The 23894-nt window shown below is 30.9% G+C and overlaps 1 protein-coding gene across 1 annotated transcript in view; it reads right to left on the reverse strand.

The window, feature by feature from the left end:
* LOC127708712 (peroxisomal membrane protein PMP34-like) overlaps positions 1 to 23894 on the reverse strand; it is a 55406-nt gene continuing 31512 nt past the window's right edge. The window contains exons 5-9 of the mRNA XM_052213830.1: positions 14185 to 14310; positions 6301 to 6449; positions 5009 to 5107; positions 4055 to 4116; positions 1 to 2641 (exon numbers count right to left, since the gene is read on the reverse strand). Of these exons, the coding sequence (XP_052069790.1) occupies positions 2503 to 2641; positions 4055 to 4116; positions 5009 to 5107; positions 6301 to 6449; positions 14185 to 14310 (575 nt within the window). The 3' untranslated portion in view covers positions 1 to 2502. The remainder of the gene's footprint in view (positions 2642 to 4054; positions 4117 to 5008; positions 5108 to 6300; positions 6450 to 14184; positions 14311 to 23894) is intronic.

Consider the following 23894-nt stretch of genomic DNA (forward strand, 5'->3'; position numbering starts at 1 on the left):
GAGGTTTATGACAAATTTAATTAAGATCACATTTAAAGTTAAGGAAGATTCTTAACACAACTAATTTGTTGAAAATAGCAGGTTTTGTATTATTTTTAATGAGGCATTATTCAAATGAACCTATCCATGCAACCATATAAATATACAGCTTAGTGAAAATATAATTTTAAAAGTAAACATAAAAAGATTTACATGAATGCATGTGTTTACTATATGAACAAGTATTACTTATGCAAGCTACACTATGTAAAGATGATAAAATTAACTTAAAATGTCAAAAGTTACTCCCCTTTAAATCTATGCATGGACAAAAAAATATAAAAGTGTTTATGGAAAATATGCTATTATGTGACACTATTGTAATTTTTCTTTCAATACATAAAAATCAATTACAAAAACATTAAACATGTTGGGGGCAACCCACAAAAAGGGGAATAGTTCCCCAAATGAGTAACTATCTTTCAAATAAGGGAGACTTTACTTTTCTTTTTTTAATCCACATTTTATACTTGTAATGATACAAATTCATGAAAATGCAACAAATTTTCCCAATAGATAAATAGCCCTTAACTGATTTACAGAGAAGACACACCCATTTGAAAAAAAAAATTCTTCTTCTAACCTGTTTAAACCCCAAAATAAAATTTAGTTCTTTCAGAAAAATTGTTCCATTTTCTATAAACTTTCATTTCAAGTAAAAAGATTCAGCTTAGAAATTTCATTTTTGGCAATCAAATTTTTACTTAATTGAGGGATTGTTACTCAGGTTGTCCAGAACATTTTAAAATTAGCAGGAAAAAATACTGGTACAGGCACAAGGTGGACAGAAGGCAATTCAGATAAATATTTGGTGGTTGTAGTAATTTCTGAATATCAGCCAGGCGAACTTCTGGACAGTAGAGTGCAGTGAATGTTTCTTCAAACCTCCCACAACTTATTTCTGGAACAACCTATATAGGTATACCTATGGGCCTGTGTGTTATTTTACTTCCATTGGCCAACATATCATACCAGGTAAGGTATATTCCAAATTGATTATTGATGTGATCTTGGTCCCTGAGGTTGATAGTCGTTAGAATATATTGTGTGGGTTCATTGATTTTCATGGTTTTGGGGAAAATTATATTTTCGTGGATATTCAATTTGTTGGTTAACACAAATTCTGCATACAACTCTATAGAAAATATTTAAATTGCTATACATTTCCATTTGTTGTTTACCTTTACCAATGAAATCCATAAATAATAATCAATCCACAGTTATAAGTATTTTCATGGAAAATACATGGTTTTAACCTTTTCTTACATATAGATGTGTTATTTTAATCCTATAATCTTAGAAAATACAAATACAAACAATAGAACTATTCCAACAATCAACATGAAATATAAATTTGTTCTCAAAATTCCATCATAAATAAATCTTTAACAAAAATATACAAAACAACAACATTAGAATGATATCACATCAATTTCTACACTGGTATTTTAATTTTGCCTTTAAGACAAATTTCACATGAAAACTCTCTAGATTACTATATAGGTAAGTTAATTAACAACCTAAGTTACATCAACAATAAACAAAACAGATTTTTTTCAAAAAGACAACAACTTGTTTCATGTTACACAGCAGATACCATATAGTTTCATCCAAATTTACATTTCTAAAATGACAACTACTGTAAATTCAGAAATTATTGTGTGCATTTCTTATTGCAATTTTTGAAGAATGAACAAAAATGCGAGTTTAATAATTATAAATTTACAAAAAGCTACATACAGATATATGTATTCGGTATCATAATGCGAGTTCTTATTATTGTGAAACTCAAGGAGTCCTATTATTCACATTAATAAAATCCTCACATTAATTTACAGTATAATAAATCTGGAATTTGGAATTAACTCAATCTAATAAACAGGGACAATATTTATCATTCAAACAAAATAACTTCCAAGTCCCCTTGGAATTAAGCTAAAATATTCTGATATAGGATCTTTCAATTTCTTACATTGTAACTTACATATAATGTACCATAAATATTCTGTATTTTTTAATTGCATGTTGTACCTTTTTTTTAGAAAGATTTGCATCACTGCCTGAATAGTTTTTTTTCAAAAAGAACAACAGAGTGCTTTTGTGTTAAAAAGTCATTAAAATATGACAATGAAATATTTCTTTGGAAATGCTTTCAAAATCCTACTGTACTGTCTAACCATGCAGTAAAAATAAAACAAAGTACACAACTTTTCACTAATTTATGAAATATCATATATAAAAACATATTATAATCTCTAAGTCAATTTATCTGGTAAGATTTAGTGAACCATCAACATAACAAGATGTTAACATCTGAAAGAAGATGCCAACTATCTTTTAGTATCTAAAAATAGGTTGTTAAACATATAAAATGGGCTCCGTATAAATGAAAACAAATTACATAAATTTTGGCATACTTAAAGCTTAGCACCATAAAATTCTGTTAATATTATTTCTTAGATATTAACTTGGGCTATGTCCCATTGTCCTGAATATAAATGCTGCTATCTTTTCATAGGTCAGGAACATCAAGGCTGCCGTCAAAACTGTCTGTATTAACTTGGCTTCCATTCCTTTATATAATGCTGATACACCATTATATCTAAAAATAAGAAATGATAATACAAATCAAAGAATATAAAAACAGCCAAAAACAAGTAAGTCCTTTTATCAGTAAAATATAGAAAATGAAATAAAATAATCAAATTTTGCTCTGTATACTGTCTTTTGATCATAAAAAAGCTTCTGTCCAAGTTTCATAAAATTCCATGATGGATTGACAAAGAAATTAATGTCTATAAAAAAAATAAACACAGAGTGAACCTAAATGTTGACGACACAAACAACAGAATGTAGCATCACCATGTCTAGCTTCCACTACCAAATGTTGGAGGCTCAACAAAAAATGTATCTTCTAAATATTCTTGTTTGGATGAAAAGGAACATGGTTAAGAGATATAAAGAATTGAAAACTGGTATGAATGCAAATGTCAGAAATGACAGGAATTCTTTCAAAAGATTTCCAAGCCTTACACTAATGCTATATTTTTGATTTTTTTTTCCACTGTTTAACAGAATTAAGAATCTGCATGCAAAATATTTTTGCAACTATTCATAGCTTTTTAATTTTGAGGTACTAACATTCACAAATTTAACCATACATTGCACTTTGGATGGCAAAGAATTTCAACCCTAATTAAAACCTTCAGCAAATGTTATCAGAAGGGATGCAGTTTTACTATTATCCATTGCATCTGATACATTGTGATAGCAATTGCAAAGGAGCAACTTCATGGAACCAAAATATCGTAAAGATTCATGAAAGCAAACTTGAGTTCTGTTGAGATGTTCTATGACAAAGGACAAAGGCATAGGCAAACAGTTAGACAATAGTATACCACAATATCACAATACCTTCATTGTTGAATGTAAAATAATTAGTTGTTATTGGCATTAAACTAGCTTTCAGTAACTTCGAGTACTCTCAGACATTTACTTTGTGTCTTTTGTGTTTTTGTTAGTTGTTTTGGTGCTTTGTATCAATCTGATGAGTTAAGCCCTTGTCAACTATTTTTATAGTTTGTTCTTATGTTGTACTGTTACAACACTGTCCCAGGTTAGGGGGAGGGTTTGGTGCCAGCAAAAACATTTGCCACATTCTGTATGTGCCTGTCCAAGTCAGGAGCCTGTAATTTCAGTGGTTGTTGTTTGTTGCTGTTTATCATATTTGTTTTTGTTTATTATTTTGTACACAAATAAGACTATTAGTTTTCTTGTTTGAATTGCTTTACATTTGTCATTACAAGGCCTTTTATGGCTCACTATGTTGTATGGGTTTTGCTCATTGTGAAGGTGGTATGGTGACTTACAGTTGTTAACTTCTAGGTCATATGGTCTCTAGTGTCGAGTTGTCACATTGGCAATCATACCAAATGTTCTAATTTTTATATTAACCTAAATGAACATTTAAAGTGAAATAAAACAAAAACCATTTAAATGCTGCTATGGTACTTACTTGACAATATCAACAAGATTCTGAATAATTCCCTGTTGTTCTGATTTCTTATGACGTCCAGCCTGTAATAAGAAAGGACTAGAAAATGTCATGGTCTATCCTTCATAGAAAAATCTTTTTATCTGTAATATTTTAAGATAAATTAATAAACTAAATGTGCACGAAACAACTATATGACATTTCCCCTTGAAAAAGATCTAAATATATTCTACAATCTGATGCTTTCCATCAACAATTTTATCAAATTCAATTTGTATTGTGTCCTGGGAAGTTCATTGATACTTGGCAAAAATTTTTCCAAAATCTATGTAGCTCCTCTTTGAAAAAATTCAATGTTCTTTGTTATTGGAATGCCCTGATTGATTTGCTGAGTAACTACATACACAGATTTTTTGAATGTAAGGGCAATTCCAATTAAATGAACAATGCTGGAATGGAAATTAAATTTTGGATATGGGTATTCAGTCATTTACAGCTGTATGTCCATTTGACACAAAATGACTAAAACATAATGTGGTGGTTGTGGGGGTATTAAGTCCCATCCTGCAATCCCTTATCTACTTACATGAATCAGTCATAAACATGTCAGGAAATTTGAAGATTTAAAATTTCAATTTGAAATGTCTTTCTCTATGTCGATCCTTTAATCTTTGCAAAAAAGCTATTGCTCACTAATGATACATCCTCTATAAGCATTTGGAAACGGGAAGATGATGAGAAATGGATGTAAAAATGCATCACAAGGTATAGAAGGCTCACATGAATGTTGATTCTAAATTTTAGAAAGCCTTGTACGTGTAGTTCCTGAGAAAAATGTGACCAAATTACAAGTACCCCATCAAATATTTCTGCTTTTACAGTATTACATTGCCGATTGGACACACATTTGTTTTTGTAATTATAATTCAAATATGTAAAGAGTACTCTCAATTCTTTTTAAAGATAAATACTTACCCTTAATCTTGACTGAACAACCTGTAGAGGATATGTTACTACTGTTGCTACTGTCTTTGCTATTGCACCAATGATGAAATAAAGAAAACCACTCAACTCCTGAAATTTAAATGAAATCACTGTTAATGAACTTTTCAGTCCTTTTGTTCTGCCTTTAAAACCTATGCCTCCTAAAACCTATATTAATTTTAATTTTCCAAAGAAAAGGTGTAAGTTTAGTTATTTTCTGCTTATGCTTGAGAAAAAAATAATAAAACTTCCTTTTATTTGAAACATTTCTTTCAGGGTTTCCAATAAAAAAAATTAACAGTATGCAAAGCTGCACAAGTAGGTCCGAGTACACAGTTATTTCGAAGTGCATTTCTTTTAGACAATAAATGAAAATTAAAAAAATCCCACCTGCGCTTTCTCAATAATATTTTTACAGTGTGTTGTACTACTTTTGGGACAAATTATATCAAAATTATAGAAAACTTCATCGGCTCTTACTCAAAATATGGACAATTTTATGTTAAGGGGGTCTTGAAATCTTTTGACAGCTTCCGAAGTGCTTATTTTTAACCTTTTTCAGCTGGACCAAATCACTACTTTACTTTAAAATTCATGACCCAAATTTTTTTACAGTGTAATTTCATCCCCCTTCTTGCTATTTGGGCATAAAACATGGAGAAATAAATTTGGAAGGGGTATAAAAAAAATTGCAAGTAACACACTGTCCACACTACGGACTATATTTGTGGACAACGAAAATCAAAGGACGATAACTCTGTACTCGGACCAGTACTATTTTTTCCTATCCCTGAATCATTAATTATTATGACATTGTTTCTGATGTCATTGTGCCAAATCTTAAAATGCACATGTTTAAGTGTAGATAACCTTTGATCCATGATTATTCAAATTCTATTTATTCATTATTTTGATTGATGTATACTTGAGTAAATTTCTCAAAAAATCTTACTATTTTAAGTGACAAAATTAATATTGCTTTGGAATTCGTTTATCTTGACTATGAAATACAGTATTCAGTTATCAAATATTCCAAAGTTTGTTGTTTTGCATCAATTTAGATTTCATTTGAGGTGAATCTCTCTGCATGACTCTTAAAGGTGAACTGGTACTTAAATTTTTTTTTTTTAAAACAACTTTTGGCATTTACAAATAAGTTATCACAACGTTATAAATGAAAGCGCCACACAAGTTGGATTTGAATTTCAAATACTAGTTTTTGAATCTAAAATTTTTAATATACTGTTATCTGATTTTAAGCATGAAAATAACTAACATATTACCTTTGTTTTAAGCAGTGATTGGAAGTATCGTTTAACTGCCTCATAAACCATGAACTGTACTGAAGGATTTGATGCCAATACAATAGAGGGCAGTGTTCCATTCCACAGTGATGGAATTCCTTCATGTCTTGCTACTTTTAACAAGGCATCTGCAAATACAGGAATACATATATTGTGCACTTCTGGAAAAATAGGAACACAAATAATCAGGTATTTTCTAATTATACTATTGACATTTATCTAATCAATATATAAAGAGATGATGTTCCCATTTTTACTTTTCCAATTTTGGAAGGTGATGTTCTTTTGGCCCTTTTTAATCTCAACTAGTTCCCTATGTCAGTGTCTGTACTGACATTTTACATCTGCATGAATGTAATCTATGTATATGTTTTTCTCTTTTGAATTGATTCACATTTTGTCATAGAGGGGCTTGTTATAGTTTGCTATACCATATAAGTTTTGCTTATTGATGAAGGCTGTATCATAACATGGTAATTGTTCAAATCTTTCTCCTCTGATGTAGGACTCGGAGGTGTGATGGTCATGCTGAAGTGCGATGGTCCATTCGCTGATGTGTGATGGTCTATATTACTCGTGATGGCTAGTTTAAAATCTATAGATGTTCAATTATTATGAGAATTAAGATTTTTTTAATAGTTAGTATATAAATTTGCATTCATAATTGTCTATGTATGTCCTTAGTTACAGTTCCATACTAAATGAGAGATCATCCTTTTTGATTTTCTGCATGTGAACATAATTTTGCCTTAAAATTTCATCTTTACTTGGTTCCTGTCATGAGTTCCTTATTTACCTTAATATTATAATACAGAGAGTCTGTTTGGGATCCCTATGTATTTAGAGAATGAAAAGCTCCATCACACGTAAAAATTCGTAAGGGTTCCGCGGAACCCAGTGTCTCGCCTACTTTTGCTGTGAGTCGCAGGCTCAACAGAAATGGGGAAAAAATTATTAAAAATTTTCCACTAGATACTATTTTTTTATTGTAAGAAGCTTCTGTCCAAGTTTGGTAAAAATCCAGGATGGTTTATGAATCTAACAAATGTTTTAAAAACTTTAACTGCAGACTGTATGTAATGATAACTGAAAGAAAAACTAAGTCCATTTGTAAGTAATACATGGAAAAACAAGAAATAAATTTTTACAAAATTTCCTTCTAGATACTAGCTTTTGATCATAAACAAGCTTCTGTCTAAGTCTGGTACAAATCCAGGATAGTTTAAGAAAGTTATTAAAGTTTTCAAAACTTTAACCACAGTAGAATGTAATGTAAACTGGCAGAAAAACTAAGTCCATTTATAAGTAAAATACGGATAAACAGGATTTTTTTTTTTACAAAATTTACTTCTGGATACTAACTTATGATCATAAACAAGCTTCTGTCCAAGTTTGGTAGAAATCCAGGATAGTTAAAGAAAGTTATTAAAATTTTAAAAACTTTAACCACAGAGTGAATGTAGTGTTAACTGGCAGAAAAACTAAGTCGATTTATAAGTAAAATACGGATAAACAGGATTTTTTTTTTTAAATTTACTTCTGGATTCTATTTTATGATCACAAACAAGCTTCTGTCCAAGTTTGGTAGAAATCCAGGATTGTTTAAGAAAGTTATTAAAATTTCAAAAACTTTAACCACAGAGTGAATATTTGTTGACGCTGCCGACGAAATGTAGGAACTCTATGTCTCGTTTTTGCGACAAATGTCGCAGTCTCGACATTAAAGAACCTTTGAAGTTTTGAAAAAATATCCACTACCAAAGGTTAACTTTCCCTTCTCCTCTCATATAGTATTAAAAGTTTATAAGCCCCTCATTAATTTAAAAACCAGAAAAACTGCTTCTAACAAACAAATTGACTTCAACATTGACATGAAAAGCATTGAAAATATAATGGTAGTTTTATGTAGTGACGTCTATCGCACTTCAAAGTTACAATCATCACACTTCAGCATAGCTATCAATAAGATAGCGTCACAATGCCACCATCACACTACAGCTATTAGCTATAGGGGTGAGAGAAATAATGAAAAGTGAAAGTAGAGAGTTATAAATAGATTAGATAAATATAGAACAATAAAGATAATTAGTAATCAACTCCCTTTGGCTTAAGTATAGATGTCCTGATTGTTGCACTTTTTGAAATACATTGTATGAATAATCAATGAGGTCAAAATCTAAATATAACAGCCAAAAAAAAAAAAATTATACCTTAATTAAACAGCAGAACATATAAAAAATAAAAGAACAGTTCCAATGTCCCCTGCATTGCACATACTTTATATATCCAAGGGCAATCATTAAAAAAAATTTCTTTTTGTTGTTCTTTAAATCTTTTTATATATATCTTGGAGAAATGAAGGCACGAGAGCAAATACAATGTAATTTCCAATATAAATCAATTTTTCCAAGTGGCATAACTCTTTAATAATATTTGATCTGCACTGACTTTCGAACTTGTCAGAGACATTGCTTAAATAAACCCTTAATATACATTTGATAAAAATCTGGCAAAAGATGTACACATGAGAGTGCTTACAATGCGATTTTCCATATACTTTATATTTCATAGGGGCATAACTCTTTTAAAAATAACTAATCCACACTGATTTCAAACTTGTCCGATACATTGCTGATTTAAAACTATGATATAAGTTTTATAAAAATCTGGCAAGAATTATAAACATGAGACAGCTAACAAGACCTGAAAGACAGACGGCCAGTATTTCTATGTTTCCTGCAAAGTGTTGTGTGGGGGACAATAAATATATTTGCTATTTTCAATTTCGTAATACATTTAACATAAAAACAATTTTGAAGAAGAAAACATGTACTTGGATTCATTATTATTCATTGGATACCAATTTACATGGTTTTCATGGGTACAAGTGAACCACCAATTTAAATGTTCAACGAATTACAAATTTTATATAGGCTTGTATGAAGAAATTGGCAAACCATGAAATAAAATATCCATTAATAAAATGCTTCGCTGGGGCGCAGCTTGATACGACCGCAGAGGTCGAACCCTGAACAGTTGGGGCAAGTATGGACACAACATTCAAGCTTGATACAGCTCTGAATTTGGATTGTTATTAAATATTTGACACAGCATAGGTTTCTGACACAGAAAGAATGTGGTCTAAGAACTTGAATTTTTTTAATTTACCTATTATGGTCCAATGTCCAAAATCAAAATACATGGTTAGATTCAGCATATCAAAGAACCCCATATATTCAATTTTTGTTAAAATCAAACAAAGTTTAATTTTGGACCCCAACTTGGACAATCTTGAAAACTGGGCCCATAATCAAAAATCTAAACACATGTTTAGATTCAGCATATCAAAGAACCCCAAGAATTCAATTTTTGTTAAAATCAAACTAAGTTTAATTTTGGACCCTTTGGACCTTAATGTAGACCAATTTAAAAAACGGGACTTAAAATTAAAAATCTAAATACACTGTTAGATTTGGAATATCAAAGAACCCCAATAATTCAATTTTTGATGAAATCAAACAAAGTTTAATTTTGGACCCTTTTGACCTCAATATGAACAAATTTGATAGCGGGGCCCACAAATAAAAAATCTAAATTCATGGTTAGATTCAGCATATCAAAGAACCCCATATATTCAATTTTTGTTGAAATCAAAAAAAGTTTAATTTTGGACCCCAACTTGGACCAACTTGAAAACTGGGCCCATAATCAAAAATCTAAACACATGTTTAGATTCAGCATATCAAAGAACCCCAAGAATTCAATTTTTGTTAAAATCAAACTAAGTTTAATTTTGGACCCTTTGGACCTCAATGAAGACCAATTTAAAAAACGGGACCCAAATTAAAAATCTAAAAACACGGTTAGATTTGGCATATCAAAGAACCCCAATAATTCAATTTTCGATGAAATCAAACAAAGTTTAATTTTGGACCCTTTTGACCTCAATATGAACCAATTTGATAGCGGGGCCTACAAATAAAAAATCTAAATACATGGTTAGATTCAGCATATCAAAGAACCTCATATATTCAATTTTTGTTGAAATCAAACAAAGTTTAATTTTGGACCCCAATTTGGACCAACTTGAAAACTGGGCCCATAATCAAAAATATAAACACATGTTTAGATTCAGCAAATCAAAGAACCCCAAGAATTCAATTTTTGTCAAAATCAAACTAAGTTTAATTTTGGACCCTTTGGACCTCAATGTAGACCAATTTAAAAAACAGGACCCAAAATTAAAAACCTAAATACACGGTTAGATTTGGAATATCAAAGAACCCCAATAATTCAATTTTAGATGAAATCAAACAAAGTTTAATTTTGGACCCTTTTGACCTCAATATGAACCAATTAGATAACGGGGTCCACAAATAAAAAATCTAAATACATGGTTAGATTCAGCATATCAAAGAACCCCATATATTCAATTTTTGTTGAAATCAAACAAAGTTTAATTTTGGACCCCAATTTGGACCAACTTGAAAACTGGGCCAAAAATCAAAAATCTAAATACATGTTTAGATTCAGCATATCAAAGAACCTCATATATTCAATTTTTGCTAAAATCAAACAAAGTTTAATTTTGGACCCTTTGGACATTAATGTAGACCAATTTGAAAACTGGACCCAAAATTAAAAATCTAAATACACTGTTAGATTCGGCATAACAAATAAATAAATGTGATCAAAGATTTTACAAATCTAATGCGCCATACTGTGCAATTAAAGATTACTTCTTGAAATTTTTCAATATTTGAAATTTGAAAAAAAAATAATATTTGAAGAATAATTCTTTTTAATTTCTGAAATCTGAAATGAGAAAAAATTGGCCCCCCACAATTTCTTTTTATCCCCCCCCCCCCCCTTTTTCCCCAAAAAAAAATTCTTTCCCTCAAGATATGGTCATAATCTCAATTCAAATTTCCAATGGAGTTGGCAACCATAATTACCCATTTAAATTTACCATAGTGCTAACTTCTATTTTATAATAGAATTAATAAAAATATAGTGTCAAATCTTTCATATGGATTTTTTTGTAAAAAAAAAAGATGAAAACATTTGCAGATATTTTTACTGGTCTTCCTTTATAAATATGCATTTCTTTAAACATAATTTAAAAGCAGTGTAGGGGAAGTAACCAAAACGTTGTATTTGGATTACCTCCCTTACACTGTTTTAGATTATCTTTATTGTTCATTAACCATTACTTTATACATAATTTAAAAGCAGTGTAAGGGAGATAATTTCAATGATATATTTGATTTATCTCCCTTACACTGCTTTAAATTATGTTTTGTACTAAAGTATTTGTCCATTAACCAGGACAACCTTGTTTTTCCCCCTTTTTTGCCCCTAATTCCTAAACGGTTTGAGCCATAACCCCCCAAAGCAAATCCTAACCATCCCTTTGTGGTATGGAAACTTGTAGTATAATTTCAGAGAGATCCATACACCGTTCCACAGTTATTGTCTGGAAACTAGAAAATGCTCATTTTTGGCCCCTTTTTGGCCCCTAATTCCTTAACTGTTGGTACCATAACCCCCAAAATCAATCCCAACCTTCCTTTTGTGGTATTTAACCTAATGGTCAAATTTCAAAAAGATCCATTCACTTAAACTAAAGTTAGAGTGCGAAAACCAATATGTATTCGGACGACGACGCCGGACGACGACGACGACGACGACGACGACGCCAACGTCATACCAATATACGACCACAAAATTTTTTTGCGGTCGTATAAAAAGGAGTTGTCCCTCAATCCATGAAAATTGGTACCCTCTAAAATAAATGAATCCATAGTAGCCTTTATTGGAAAAAAAAGTAAACTTCCAGTAAATAATAACTTTAATACTTTAACAGCAATTTATACCAAAAATAAATATATTTGAAATTTTACATTTCTTAATACATAAAACATGAAAACAATTTAAAAATGAATGGAGAATGTGTCCATGGTACACATATGATGCCCCAGCTTGCATATAACGTTATAAAGGGACAAAATTCAAGAATGGTAAAAGTGATGCCACCCACATTCCAACTTGATCCAAGTTTTGTGGTAATAAGCATACTGTATAAGTTTCATAACATTTGGTTGAGGCAAACTTAAGTTAGAGACAAGAAAAAAAAAATTCAGCAATTTTTCCATTTGTAAAGGGGCATAACTCTAGAACGGTAAAAGTGATTCCACCCAAATTCAAAGTTGATCTGTGTTTTGTGGTAATAAGCATTGTGTATAAGTGTCACAAGAGTGCACAGGCAGAAATGTCTCGCCTTCTTTACTAATCATTGATATTATGCTAATAGTTCTAAATATAAAGCTTTACTACAACTATCACATAAACTTAACATGATCCAAGAAAATGAGGTCAAGGTCATATAATCCAAACAAGAAATACGTGTACACCTTACAATCATTCAATACACTAAATATAGTTGGCCTATTGTTTATAGTTTCTAAGATGAAAATGAGGTCAAGGTCAGATGAACCATGCCAGGCAGACATGTACAGCTTGCAATCCTTCCATACAACAAATATAGTAGACCTATTGCATACAGTATAAGAAAAACAGACCAAAACACAAAAACTTAACTATAACCAATGAACCATGAAAATGAGGTCAAGGTCAGATGACACCTGCCAGTTGGACATGTACACCTTACAGTCCTTCCATACACCGAATATGCTAGACCTATTGCTTCTAATATCTGAGATATGGAATTGACCACCAAAACTTAACTTTGTTCACTGATCCATGAAATGAGGTTGAGGTCAAGTGAAAACTGTCTGACGGGCATGAGGACCTTGCAAGGTACGCACATACCAAATATAGTTATCCTATTACTCATTATAAGAGAGAAATTAACATTACAAAAAATCTTAATTTTTTTTTCAAGTAGTCACTGAACCATGAAAATGAGGTCATGGACAATGGATATGTGACAGACGGAAACTTCGTAACATAGGGCATCTATATACAAAGTATGAAGCATCCAGGTCTTCCACCTTCTAAAATACAAAGCTTTTAAGTAGTTAGCTAACGCCACCGCTGCCGGATCACTATCCCTATGTCGAGCTTTCTGCAACAAAAGTCGCAGGCTTGACAATAACATTTGGTTGAGGCAAACTAAAGTTAGAGATCGGAAACCAATTTAGGGATGTACGTACAGACGTACATACGGATGGACAGACGGACATACAGATGGAAGGACGTACAGACGGACAAGGGTAACACATAATGCCCCCTTCAGCTGGGGTATAATAAGAAAAAATGTAGTCTTTATTGAACAAGAAAGCAAACTTTCAGTTTGAAGAATGTCAACAGAGATCATCAAATAGAGGTACAATTATACTATTTCTATAGTTCTTCATCCTTCCAAGTGATACATGGTGGTTTGAAATAGTGCTGGTTGTTGTTTCAAACAAATATATGCGTTTGGTGGTCACATTAAGCAGGTGGTTGCTTAATAAAGTAAAAATATGTAGTGAAAATAAATGGGGAATTGAAAAGTGGTTGACTTCAGCAGTTTGCCCCTCAATATAGGCAGTCATTAAGGTATGTTTGATGCATGTGCATGACATTTTAAAAGTATCAGTTTTCTACAAACAAGAAGTAGAACATCAGAAAAACTGAAAATATGTAACATGATATGGTACAACTATATAGAGCTTAATGCCATACAGCAAGAAACTATGACATGAAGTTCTTGAGAACAAAAGTGACAGAAATGTTTTAAGGACTTCCCTCTACTTAAGAGAATTCATTGAACATAATGATTCACATACAACTTCCAAATTAAACAAACACACCACAAAGAATCTGAACATAACCAGCACTGAAATAATATGACTTTACCTATTAGACCTCTATACCTGGGAACTTTGGCCTCTTTATGTTCATCTGTATGGAAGTTGGCACCTTGAAGTTTTAGTCTGGTATTAACAACCCATAACGGTGTGGTCACTAATACATTTATCACACCTGAAACAAAAATCATCTTAAAATGTCTCCTGAAATAAGGTAAGCAGGTCCAAGGACACAGTTATCGTCCTTTGGTTTTCGTTGTCTACAAATATAGTCCCTAGTGTGAACAGTGTATAAATTGCATTTTTTTTTTGATACACTTTCCCAATTTATTTCTTGATATTTTATGCATGAAATATTAAGTAAGGGGATGAAATTACATGTTAAAAAAATTTGGGTCCTGAATCTTTATGTTAAGTAGTGATTTGGTCCAGTTAAAAAAGGTCAAAAATTAGAATGTCTGAAGCTGTCAAACTGAATTTTAGCCCCCCTTAACACAGAATTGTCAATATTTTGAGTTAGAGCTGGTAGAAGTTTCTATAATTTTGATATTATTTGTATCAATAGTAGTACACTACACTGTAAAAATCTTTTTGAGATAGAGCAGGTGCGATTTTTTTAATTTGAATTTATTGTCTAAAAGAAATGCACTACGAAATAACTGTGTTCTCGGGCCTAAGAGATTGATTCCGTAAATGTAGATTCTGTACTTTGGCAACTTTTCTGAACGGTTTGCTGGTTTCAATTTGTCGAACTCAATAAAAGTAAAGGATTTACATCTTTGTTTGACAGAAATTCTGTTAAAATGTCCCATTTTGGCATTATACGGCTAAAATAAGCATTTTAAAGCAGTTTCCATTTTATGCCTAAGAGCCATGCTGACTTTCTATCTGACAGCTTTTTATGTTCCTGATATTTGTGTTTCTATGCTTAAATCAAATTTAATTAACCATTTGTGAACTCTGAATCTAGAGAAAAGTAGATTATCACAGAAAAAATGTGCAGAATATTTGTATTTATGTCCCTGGTAAAACGGCCTGTTTGATGTATGTGAAATGTGAAGAGCTTTGTACATAAAATCTGTTGTCCATCACAAATATTTCACTAAAATCTGTAAAATAAACACTTTACAATGATCAGTACACCCTATTCATTTCATATGCTACCATAATTTTCTTCTTTAGGATAGTAAGTGGTTCAAATATATGCCAATTGAGACTAAAACTACATGCAAGTTTTCCATTGAAAAGTGAAAAACTGGTCATCAGACCATACTGTCTGCAAAAAAAAGTCGAATTCAAGAGTCCTTTTGCAATTAGACTTCTTGTATCATGACATCTTAGCATAGAAATGAGCAAAAAGTAACAAATTTCCATTTCTTATAGCCTCTGTGTGCATTTTTATATGTAAATATGGGCTACGGACTAAATCGACTCTAAATAATTCTCAGTCTTACATGGCCTAAGACCATTTTATATTCATGTGGTATGCTTTTTGTAACTTTTCTTTACATTTAAAGTACATTTAATATATATGGAAGAATAATGTATGGTTAAAAAACTTCAAAAACTTCAAATTGGTTGAAAAAAATGCATGTTTATGTAAGGCTTCCCTTAATTCGAAAATCTCTATTTTCAGACACAGGCTCATATAAATTTGACTTTTGAATAACTGTGATAAATCTGATAAATCAAATGAGTGTTCCGTTGCTTTTAATACTTATTATATTATATTCAAGAGTATTTAAAAAGCAAATTTTTGCAATATTTAATTTTTTTAGGCCAAAATCTTAACAGTTGAAAATATTTGATTTAAACGTCAAAAATAAACATCCAAATTTCAATATTAAAATGGCCCTAGTTTTTATAATATACATCCTATGGCCATGAAACTTGGCCAACTATCTTATAATTTCCTAAGCTTAGGTCATGCAAAGTTTTATTAAAATTGGTCAAGTCTTTCTATCCTATTAGGTCCAAGGACACAGTTATCGTCTTTTGGTTTTCGTTGTCTACAAATATAGTCCCTAGTGTGAACAGTGTATAAATTGCATTTTTTTTTTTGATACACTTTCCCAATTTATTTCTTGATATTTTATGCATGAAATATTAAGTAAGGGGATGAAATTACATGTTAAAAAAATTTGGGTGCTGAATCTTTATGTTAAGTAGTGATTTGGTCCAGTTAAAAAAGGTCAAAAATTAGAATGTCTGAAGCTGTCAAACTGAATTTTAGCCCCCCTTAACACAGAATTGTCAATATTTTGAGTTAGAGCTGGTAGAAGTTTCTATAATTTTGATATTATTTGTATCAATAGTAGTACACTACACTGTAAAAATCTTTTTGAGATAGAGCAGGTGCGATTTTTTTAATTTGAATTTATTGTCTAAAAGAAATGCACTACGAAATAACTGTGTTCTCGGGCCTAAGAGATTGATTCCGTAAATGTAGATTCTGTACTTTGGCAACTTTTCTGAACGGTTTGCTGGTTTCAATTTGTCGAACTCAATAAAAGTAAAGGATTTACATCTTTGTTTGACAGAAATTCTGTTAAAATGTCCCATTTTGGCATTATACGGCTAAAATAAGCATTTTAAAGCAGTTTCCATTTTATGCCTAAGAGCCATGCTGACTTTCTATCTGACAGCTTTTTATGTTCCTGATATTTGTGTTTCTATGCTTAAATCAAATTTAATTTACTATTTGTGAACTCTGAATCTAGAGAAAAGTAGATTATCACAGAAAAAATGTGCAGAATATTTGTATTTATGTCCCTGGTAAAACGGCCTGTTTGATGTATGTGAAATGTGAAGAGCTTTGTACATAAAATCTGTTGTCCATCACAAATATTTCACTAAAATCTGTAAAATAAACACTTTACAATGATCAGTACACCCTATTAATTTCATATGCTACCATAATTTTCTTCTTTAGGATAGTAAGTGGTTCAAATATATGCCAATTGAGACTAAAACTACATGCAAGTTTTCCATTGAAAAGTGAAAAACTGGTCATCAGACCATACTGTCTGCAAAAAAAAGTCGAATTCAAGAGTCCTTTTGCAATTAGACTTCTTGTATCATGACATCTTAGCATAGAAATGAGCAAAAAGTAACAAATTTCCATTTCTTATAGCCTCTGTGTGCATTTTTATATGTAAATATGGGCTACGGACTAAATCGACTCTAAATAATTCTCAGTCTTACATGGCCTAAGACCATTTTATATTCATGTGGTATGCTTTTTGTAACTTTTCTTTACATTTAAAGTACATTTAATATATATGGAAGAATAATGTATGGTTAAAAAACTTCAAAAACTTCAAATTGGTTGAAAAAAATGCATGTTTATGTAAGGCTTCCCTTAATTCGAAAATCTCTATTTTCAGACACAGGCTCATATAAATTTGACTTTTGAATAACTGTGACAAATCTGATAAATCAAATGAGTGTTCCGTTGCTTTTAATACTTATTATATTATATTCAAGAGTATTTAAAAAGCAAATTTTTGCAATATTTAAATTTTTTAGGCCAAAATCTTAACAGTTGAAAATATTTGATTTAAACGTCAAAAATAAACATCCAAATTTCAATATTAAAATGGCCCTAGTTTCTATAATATACATCCTATGGCCATGAAACTTGGCCAACTATCTTATAATTTCCTAAGCTTAGGTCATGCAAAGTTTTATTAAAATTGGTCAAGTCTTTCTATCCTATTAGGTCCAAGGACACAGTTATCGTCCTTTGGTTTTCGTTGTCTACAAATATAGTCCCTAGTGTGAACAGTGTATAAATTGCATTTTTTTTTTTATACACTTTCCCAATTTATTTCTTGATATTTTATGCATGAAATATTAAGTAAGGGGATGAAATTACATGTTAAAAAAATTTGGGTCCTGAATCTTTATGTTAAGTAGTGATTTGGTCCAGTTAAAAAAGGTCAAAAATTAAAATGTCTGAAGCTGTCAAACTGAATTTTAGCCCCCCTTAACACAGAATTGTCAATATTTTGAGTTAGAGCTGGTAGAAGTTTCTATAATTTTGATATTATTTGTATCAATAGTAGTACACTACACAGTAAAAATCTTTTTGAGATAGAGCAGGTGCGATCTTTTTAATTTGAATTTATTGTCTAAAAGAAATGCACTACGAAATAACTGTGTTCTTGGGCCTAAGAGATTGATTCCGTAAATGTAGATTCTGTACTTTGGCAACTTTTCTGAACGGTTTGCTGGTTTCAATTTGTCGAACTCAATAAAAGTAAAGGATTTACATCTTTGTTTGACAGAAATTCTGTTAAAATGTCCCATTTTGGCATTATACGGCTAAAATAAGCATTTTAAAGCAGTTTCCATTTTATGCCTAAGAGCCATGCTGACTTTCTATCTGACAGCTTTTTATGTTCCTGATATTTGTGTTTCTATGCTTAAATCAAATTTAATTAACCATTTGTGAACTCTGAATCTAGAGAAAAGTAGATTATCACAGAAAAAATGTGCAGAATATTTGTATTTATGTCCCTGGTAAAACGGCCTGTTTGATGTATGTGAAATGTGAAGAGCTTTGTACATAAAATCTGTTGTCCATCACAAATATTTCACTAAAATCTGTAAAATAAACACTTTACAATGATCAGTACACCCTATTCATTTCATATGCTACCATAATTTTCTTCTTTAGGATAGTAAGTGGTTCAAATATATGCCAATTGAGACTAAAACTACATGCAAGTTTTCCATTGAAAAGTGAAAAACTGGTCATCAGACCATACTGTCTGCAAAAAAAAGTCGAATTCAAGAGTCCTTTTGCAATTAGACTTCTTGTATCATGACATCTTAGCATAGAAATGAGCAAAAAGTAACAAATTTCCATTTCTTATAGCCTCTGTGTGCATTTTTATATGTAAATATGGGCTACGGACTAAATCGACTCTAAATAATTCTCAGTCTTACATGGCCTAAGACCATTTTATATTCATGTGGTATGCTTTTTGTAACTTTTCTTTACATTTAAAGTACATTTAATATATATGGAAGAATAATGTATGGTTAAAAAACTTCAAAAACTTCAAATTGGTTGAAAAAAATGCATGTTTATGTAAGGCTTCCCTTAAAGACCAAACAGCCTATTCAGTTCTACCAGTGATTTTTCCTTAAAATTTTGTGTGAAGGTATTTCATGATTTGAGGAACAAAATATGATGAAAAAAATTGGGGGTCACCGACTTAGTTTTGTCACTATAGCAACCTTAGTTTCGTGTTTTCCCGAATATTAACGTGATATTTGCTTGTTATTTAAACTCTCAAAAGATCCCATTATATCAAACCTACAAGCATAATTCTTATTTCACGTTAAACAGTAGATTTGTGTCTATCAAATACAGGTTCAAGAGTTTAAGACTCTTATTGTTTTGATCTTAGAAAATATGATTTATTTCATTCCCGCCAAAAATAAAACGTAAGAATGAAAAACGTTTCCAGTATTAAAAAATATCTACCAGTGATTACTTTATAAAAATTTCAAGAAGGAAAGTGCCATGTGTACTCTTCAAAATAAAGCAAAAAAAAGTATATGTCACCGACCTTTCAAAAAAGTTATGAGTAATTTTCATGTTTTTTTCTCGTTCGTTTTGAAGAAAAGAGTTGTCTTTCTTCAGAACATTGAATCTGACGTCATAAAACAAGTTTTTCTTGCTGGCGCACTATTTGACAAAAATCGCAAATTGGACGTTTGAAACCCACATTTAAATTTCCAAGAATAACAACTATATTCACCTACTTTATTATCCGATAATACAAGAGATCACATGTTGTTGCCGCACAAAATTAACCTTCAGAAACACCATCCGTCGGAATGAAAAAATGTTCGAAATAACCTGTTACGCGCTTTAGAAAGAAAAGTCTGTTTTTGTCCTCTCCCTTTCATTAGCAAAATCATTGAAAATAAAAAGAGAAATGAAAGATGACACTAGCTAACTTACAGACTATTTGACTATATTAGACAAGATGTGTGGGTTTTTTTGTTGCGTCAATTTCAGAAGTTTGTCTCAGCGCACTCCTTCGCCACTGTTGACAGACGGACAGCCATAAGCACGGACGGACTTCTTTAAAACCATTATGTGTCCTGACTAAGACGAGCGTATACAAATTATTCCTTCTAGTTTGTGGATTCATTACTTCTGAATTTTTCAAAATATAAGGAAATTAAAGTTATAAGTATAATATATGAATTAAAGTTTCTGATTCTAAAACGTTTTACATACATTTAACCTATCATAAAATACGATCCCCGTTATTACTACCTCACGTGTTTTGAATAAACGAGACATTAGATATGAAATACAAATAAGTTGTAAATTCATAAAATAATTTAGAATCTAAGAAATAATTTTCCGTTGAAAACTATAAAGTATTTCCCAAAACAGGATGAACTATTATGAATCTAAATTGCTCATTTTGGAAATTAAAACAAAGGCAAGGTTGTATGTATAGATTGCCGGCATTGAAAATCGAAATTTGTTTTCAATCTTTCTGGTCATTGTAGCTTTTTGAAAGTGAGAAATTTTATGTTGGATCTTATTCTTGAAGCAATTGTTTTTGTCATAAGTTAAATTTACAATAAGTTTAGTTTTAAACACCGTAAATTTTTATTTTAATTCACATTCACTGAGTATTAATTTCTTATATTTTTTGCCTTAAGCTTCAGTGAGATCAGGCGAATACTTTATCATTTCTCCTTAAGACAATTTGAAATGAAACAAATGAGAAAAGACAATGAACCTTTATCATTTTAATTTTGACTATGAGATTTTATCAATTAAGCAGTATAAATAAAAATTTTCTTCATTGCAAGATCAGACATTATTTTACGAGAATCATCCAGAAATAAGTTAATCTCAACATGCATACGTTGCCAGTATATCGAAACTTCTAGAAAGTATTGTTTATCGGCCTAACCTTCTGAAAACTCAATTTTGAAAATCACATAAGTTCAAATTTAAAGAGTAAGTCATTAAAATTTACCAGTGTAAAGTTACACGGGCGTACGGGAATTCGCCGATTTAAAAAAAAATTAAATCTTTAATTTGCGCCGATTTGACTCTTTCATTAGCGCCTATTTTATTTTTTTATCACTAGCCCCGATATTATTATATATAATATTTGGTATTCGAATATATACATATACATGTAGTAAACTTAGAATGTATATTGGTAATATATGGATATAAACAGTGTTTCCTTATGTTTAAGATAATTTTAGTCATATTGTTCGAGAACTTCGTTTTGACACTAGAAAGAAAAGATGGACTTCGTTGTTGACAAGTACAAAAAGTATAGAAAAGATGAAATGACAAGAAAGGAATATATCAGATGTGTAGCGTATAAATACTCGACAAGAACAAATAATGATTCATTGTATTACGTTTTTATGGATTTTATTGTGGTGCTTTAAAATGCTGTAAATAGAATTTTACACCGTGGTTTTAATGTATGTAAACAGAGTGCACAAATATCTTTTAAATTGACTTATCCTGCTCGAAATTCTACTCCCACCTCCCCTTTGTGGGCAGGGAACAACAGTTTTATACATATGTTATAATTGACAATTCATGACATATGTACAACTGGCTAACAGAAGAGGTTTATATGATAAATAAAAAAAATAACTTTCACCTATAATTTACCTGTACACAATCAGCGCAAATGAAAGACAAAATCGGCGCAAGTGAAAGAAAAAAAAGTGAAAAGCAGATCGGCGCAAATGCAAAAAGCCGAGTGCAAAATTTATATTTTATTATTTTTATTAGAACGGAGGCGTGAAAAACGCGAAATAGGACGTTATAATTTGACGTTTTTTTCATGGCTAGAAACAACGTCATAGAGCTTTTATGTCACAATCAAGTTGCGTTAGTTGATGCGCATAAACAATAGGCTGTTTGGTCTTTAATTCGAAAATCTCTATTTTCAGACACAGGCTCATATAAATTTGACTTTTGAATAACTGTGATAAATCTGATAAATCAAATGAGTGTTCCGTTGCTTTTAATACTTATCATATTATATTCAAGAGTATTTAAAAAGCAAATTTTTGCAATATTTAATTTTTTTAGGCCAAAATCTTAACAGTTGAAAATATTTGATTTAAACGTCAAAAATAAACATCCAAATTTCAATATTAAAATGGCCCTAGTTTCTATAATATACATCCTATGGCCATGAAACTTGGCCAACTATCTTATAATTTCCTAAGCTTAGGTCATGCAAAGTTTTATTAAAATTGGTCAAGTCTTTCTATCCTATTAGGTCCAAGGACACAGTTATCGTCCTTTGGTTTTCGTTGTCTACAAATATAGTCCCTAGTGTGAACAGTGTATAAATTGCATTTTTTTTTTGATACACTTTCCCAATTTATTTCTTGATATTTTATGCATGAAATATTAAGTAAGGGGATGAAATTACATGTTAAAAAAATTTGGGTGCTGAATCTTTATGTTAAGTAGTGATTTGGTCCAGTTAAAAAAGGTCAAAAATTAGAATGTCTGAAGCTGTCAAACTGAATTTTAGCCCCCCTTAACACAGAATTGTCAATATTTTGAGTTAGAGCTGGTAGAAGTTTCTATAATTTTGATATTATTTGTATCAATAGTAGTACACTACACTGTAAAAATCTTTTTGAGATAGAGCAGGTGCGATTTTTTTAATTTGAATTTATTGTCTAAAAGAAATGCACTACGAAATAACTGTGTTCTCGTGCCTAAGAGATTGATTCTGTAAATGTAGATTCTGTACTTTGGCAACTTTTCTGAACGGTTTGCTGGTTTCAATTTGTCGAACTCAATAAAAGTAAAGGATTTACATCTTTGTTTGACAGAAATTCTGTTAAAATGTCCCATTTTGGCATTATACGGCTAAAATAAGCATTTTAAAGCAGTTTCCATTTTATGCCTAAGAGCCATGCTGACTTTCTATCTGACAGCTTTTTATGTTCCTGATATTTGTGTTTCTATGCTTAAATCAAATTTAATTTACTATTTGTGAACTCTGAATCTAGAGAAAAGTAGATTATCACAGAAAAAATGTGCAGAATATTTGTATTTATGTCCCTGGTAAAACGGCCTGTTTGATGTATGTGAAATGTGAAGAGCTTTGTACATAAAATCTGTTGTCCATCACAAATATTTCACTTAAATCTGTAAAATAAACACTTTACAATGATCAGTACACCCTATTCATTTCATATGCTACTTTAATTTTCTTCTTTAGGATAGTAAGTGGTTCAAATATATGCCAATTGAGACTAAAACTACATGCAAGTTTTCCATTGAAAAGTGAAAAACTGGTCATCAGACCATACTGTCTGCAAAAAAAAGTCGAATTCAAGAGTCCTTTTGCAATTAGACTTCTTGTATCATGACATCTTAGCATAGAAATGAGCAAAAAGTAACAAATTTCCATTTCTTATAGCCTCTGTGTGCATTTTTATATGTAAATATGGGCTACGGACAAAATCGACTCTAAATAATTCTCAGTCTTACATGGCCTAAGACCATTTTATATTCATGTGGTATGCTTTTTGTAACTTTTCTTTACATTTAAAGTACATTTAATATATATGGAAGAATAATGTATGGTTAAAAAACTTCAAAAACTTCAAATTGGTTGAAAAAAATGCATGTTTATGTAAGGCTTCCCTTAATTCGAAAATCTCTATTTTCAGACACAGGCTCATATAAATTTGACTTTTGAATAACTGTGACAA

Source organism: Mytilus californianus, unplaced genomic scaffold, assembly GCF_021869535.1.
Source record: "Mytilus californianus isolate M0D057914Y unplaced genomic scaffold, xbMytCali1.0.p SCAF_7, whole genome shotgun sequence".
In the NCBI taxonomy this organism is placed as follows: Eukaryota; Metazoa; Mollusca; class Bivalvia; order Mytilida; family Mytilidae; genus Mytilus; species Mytilus californianus.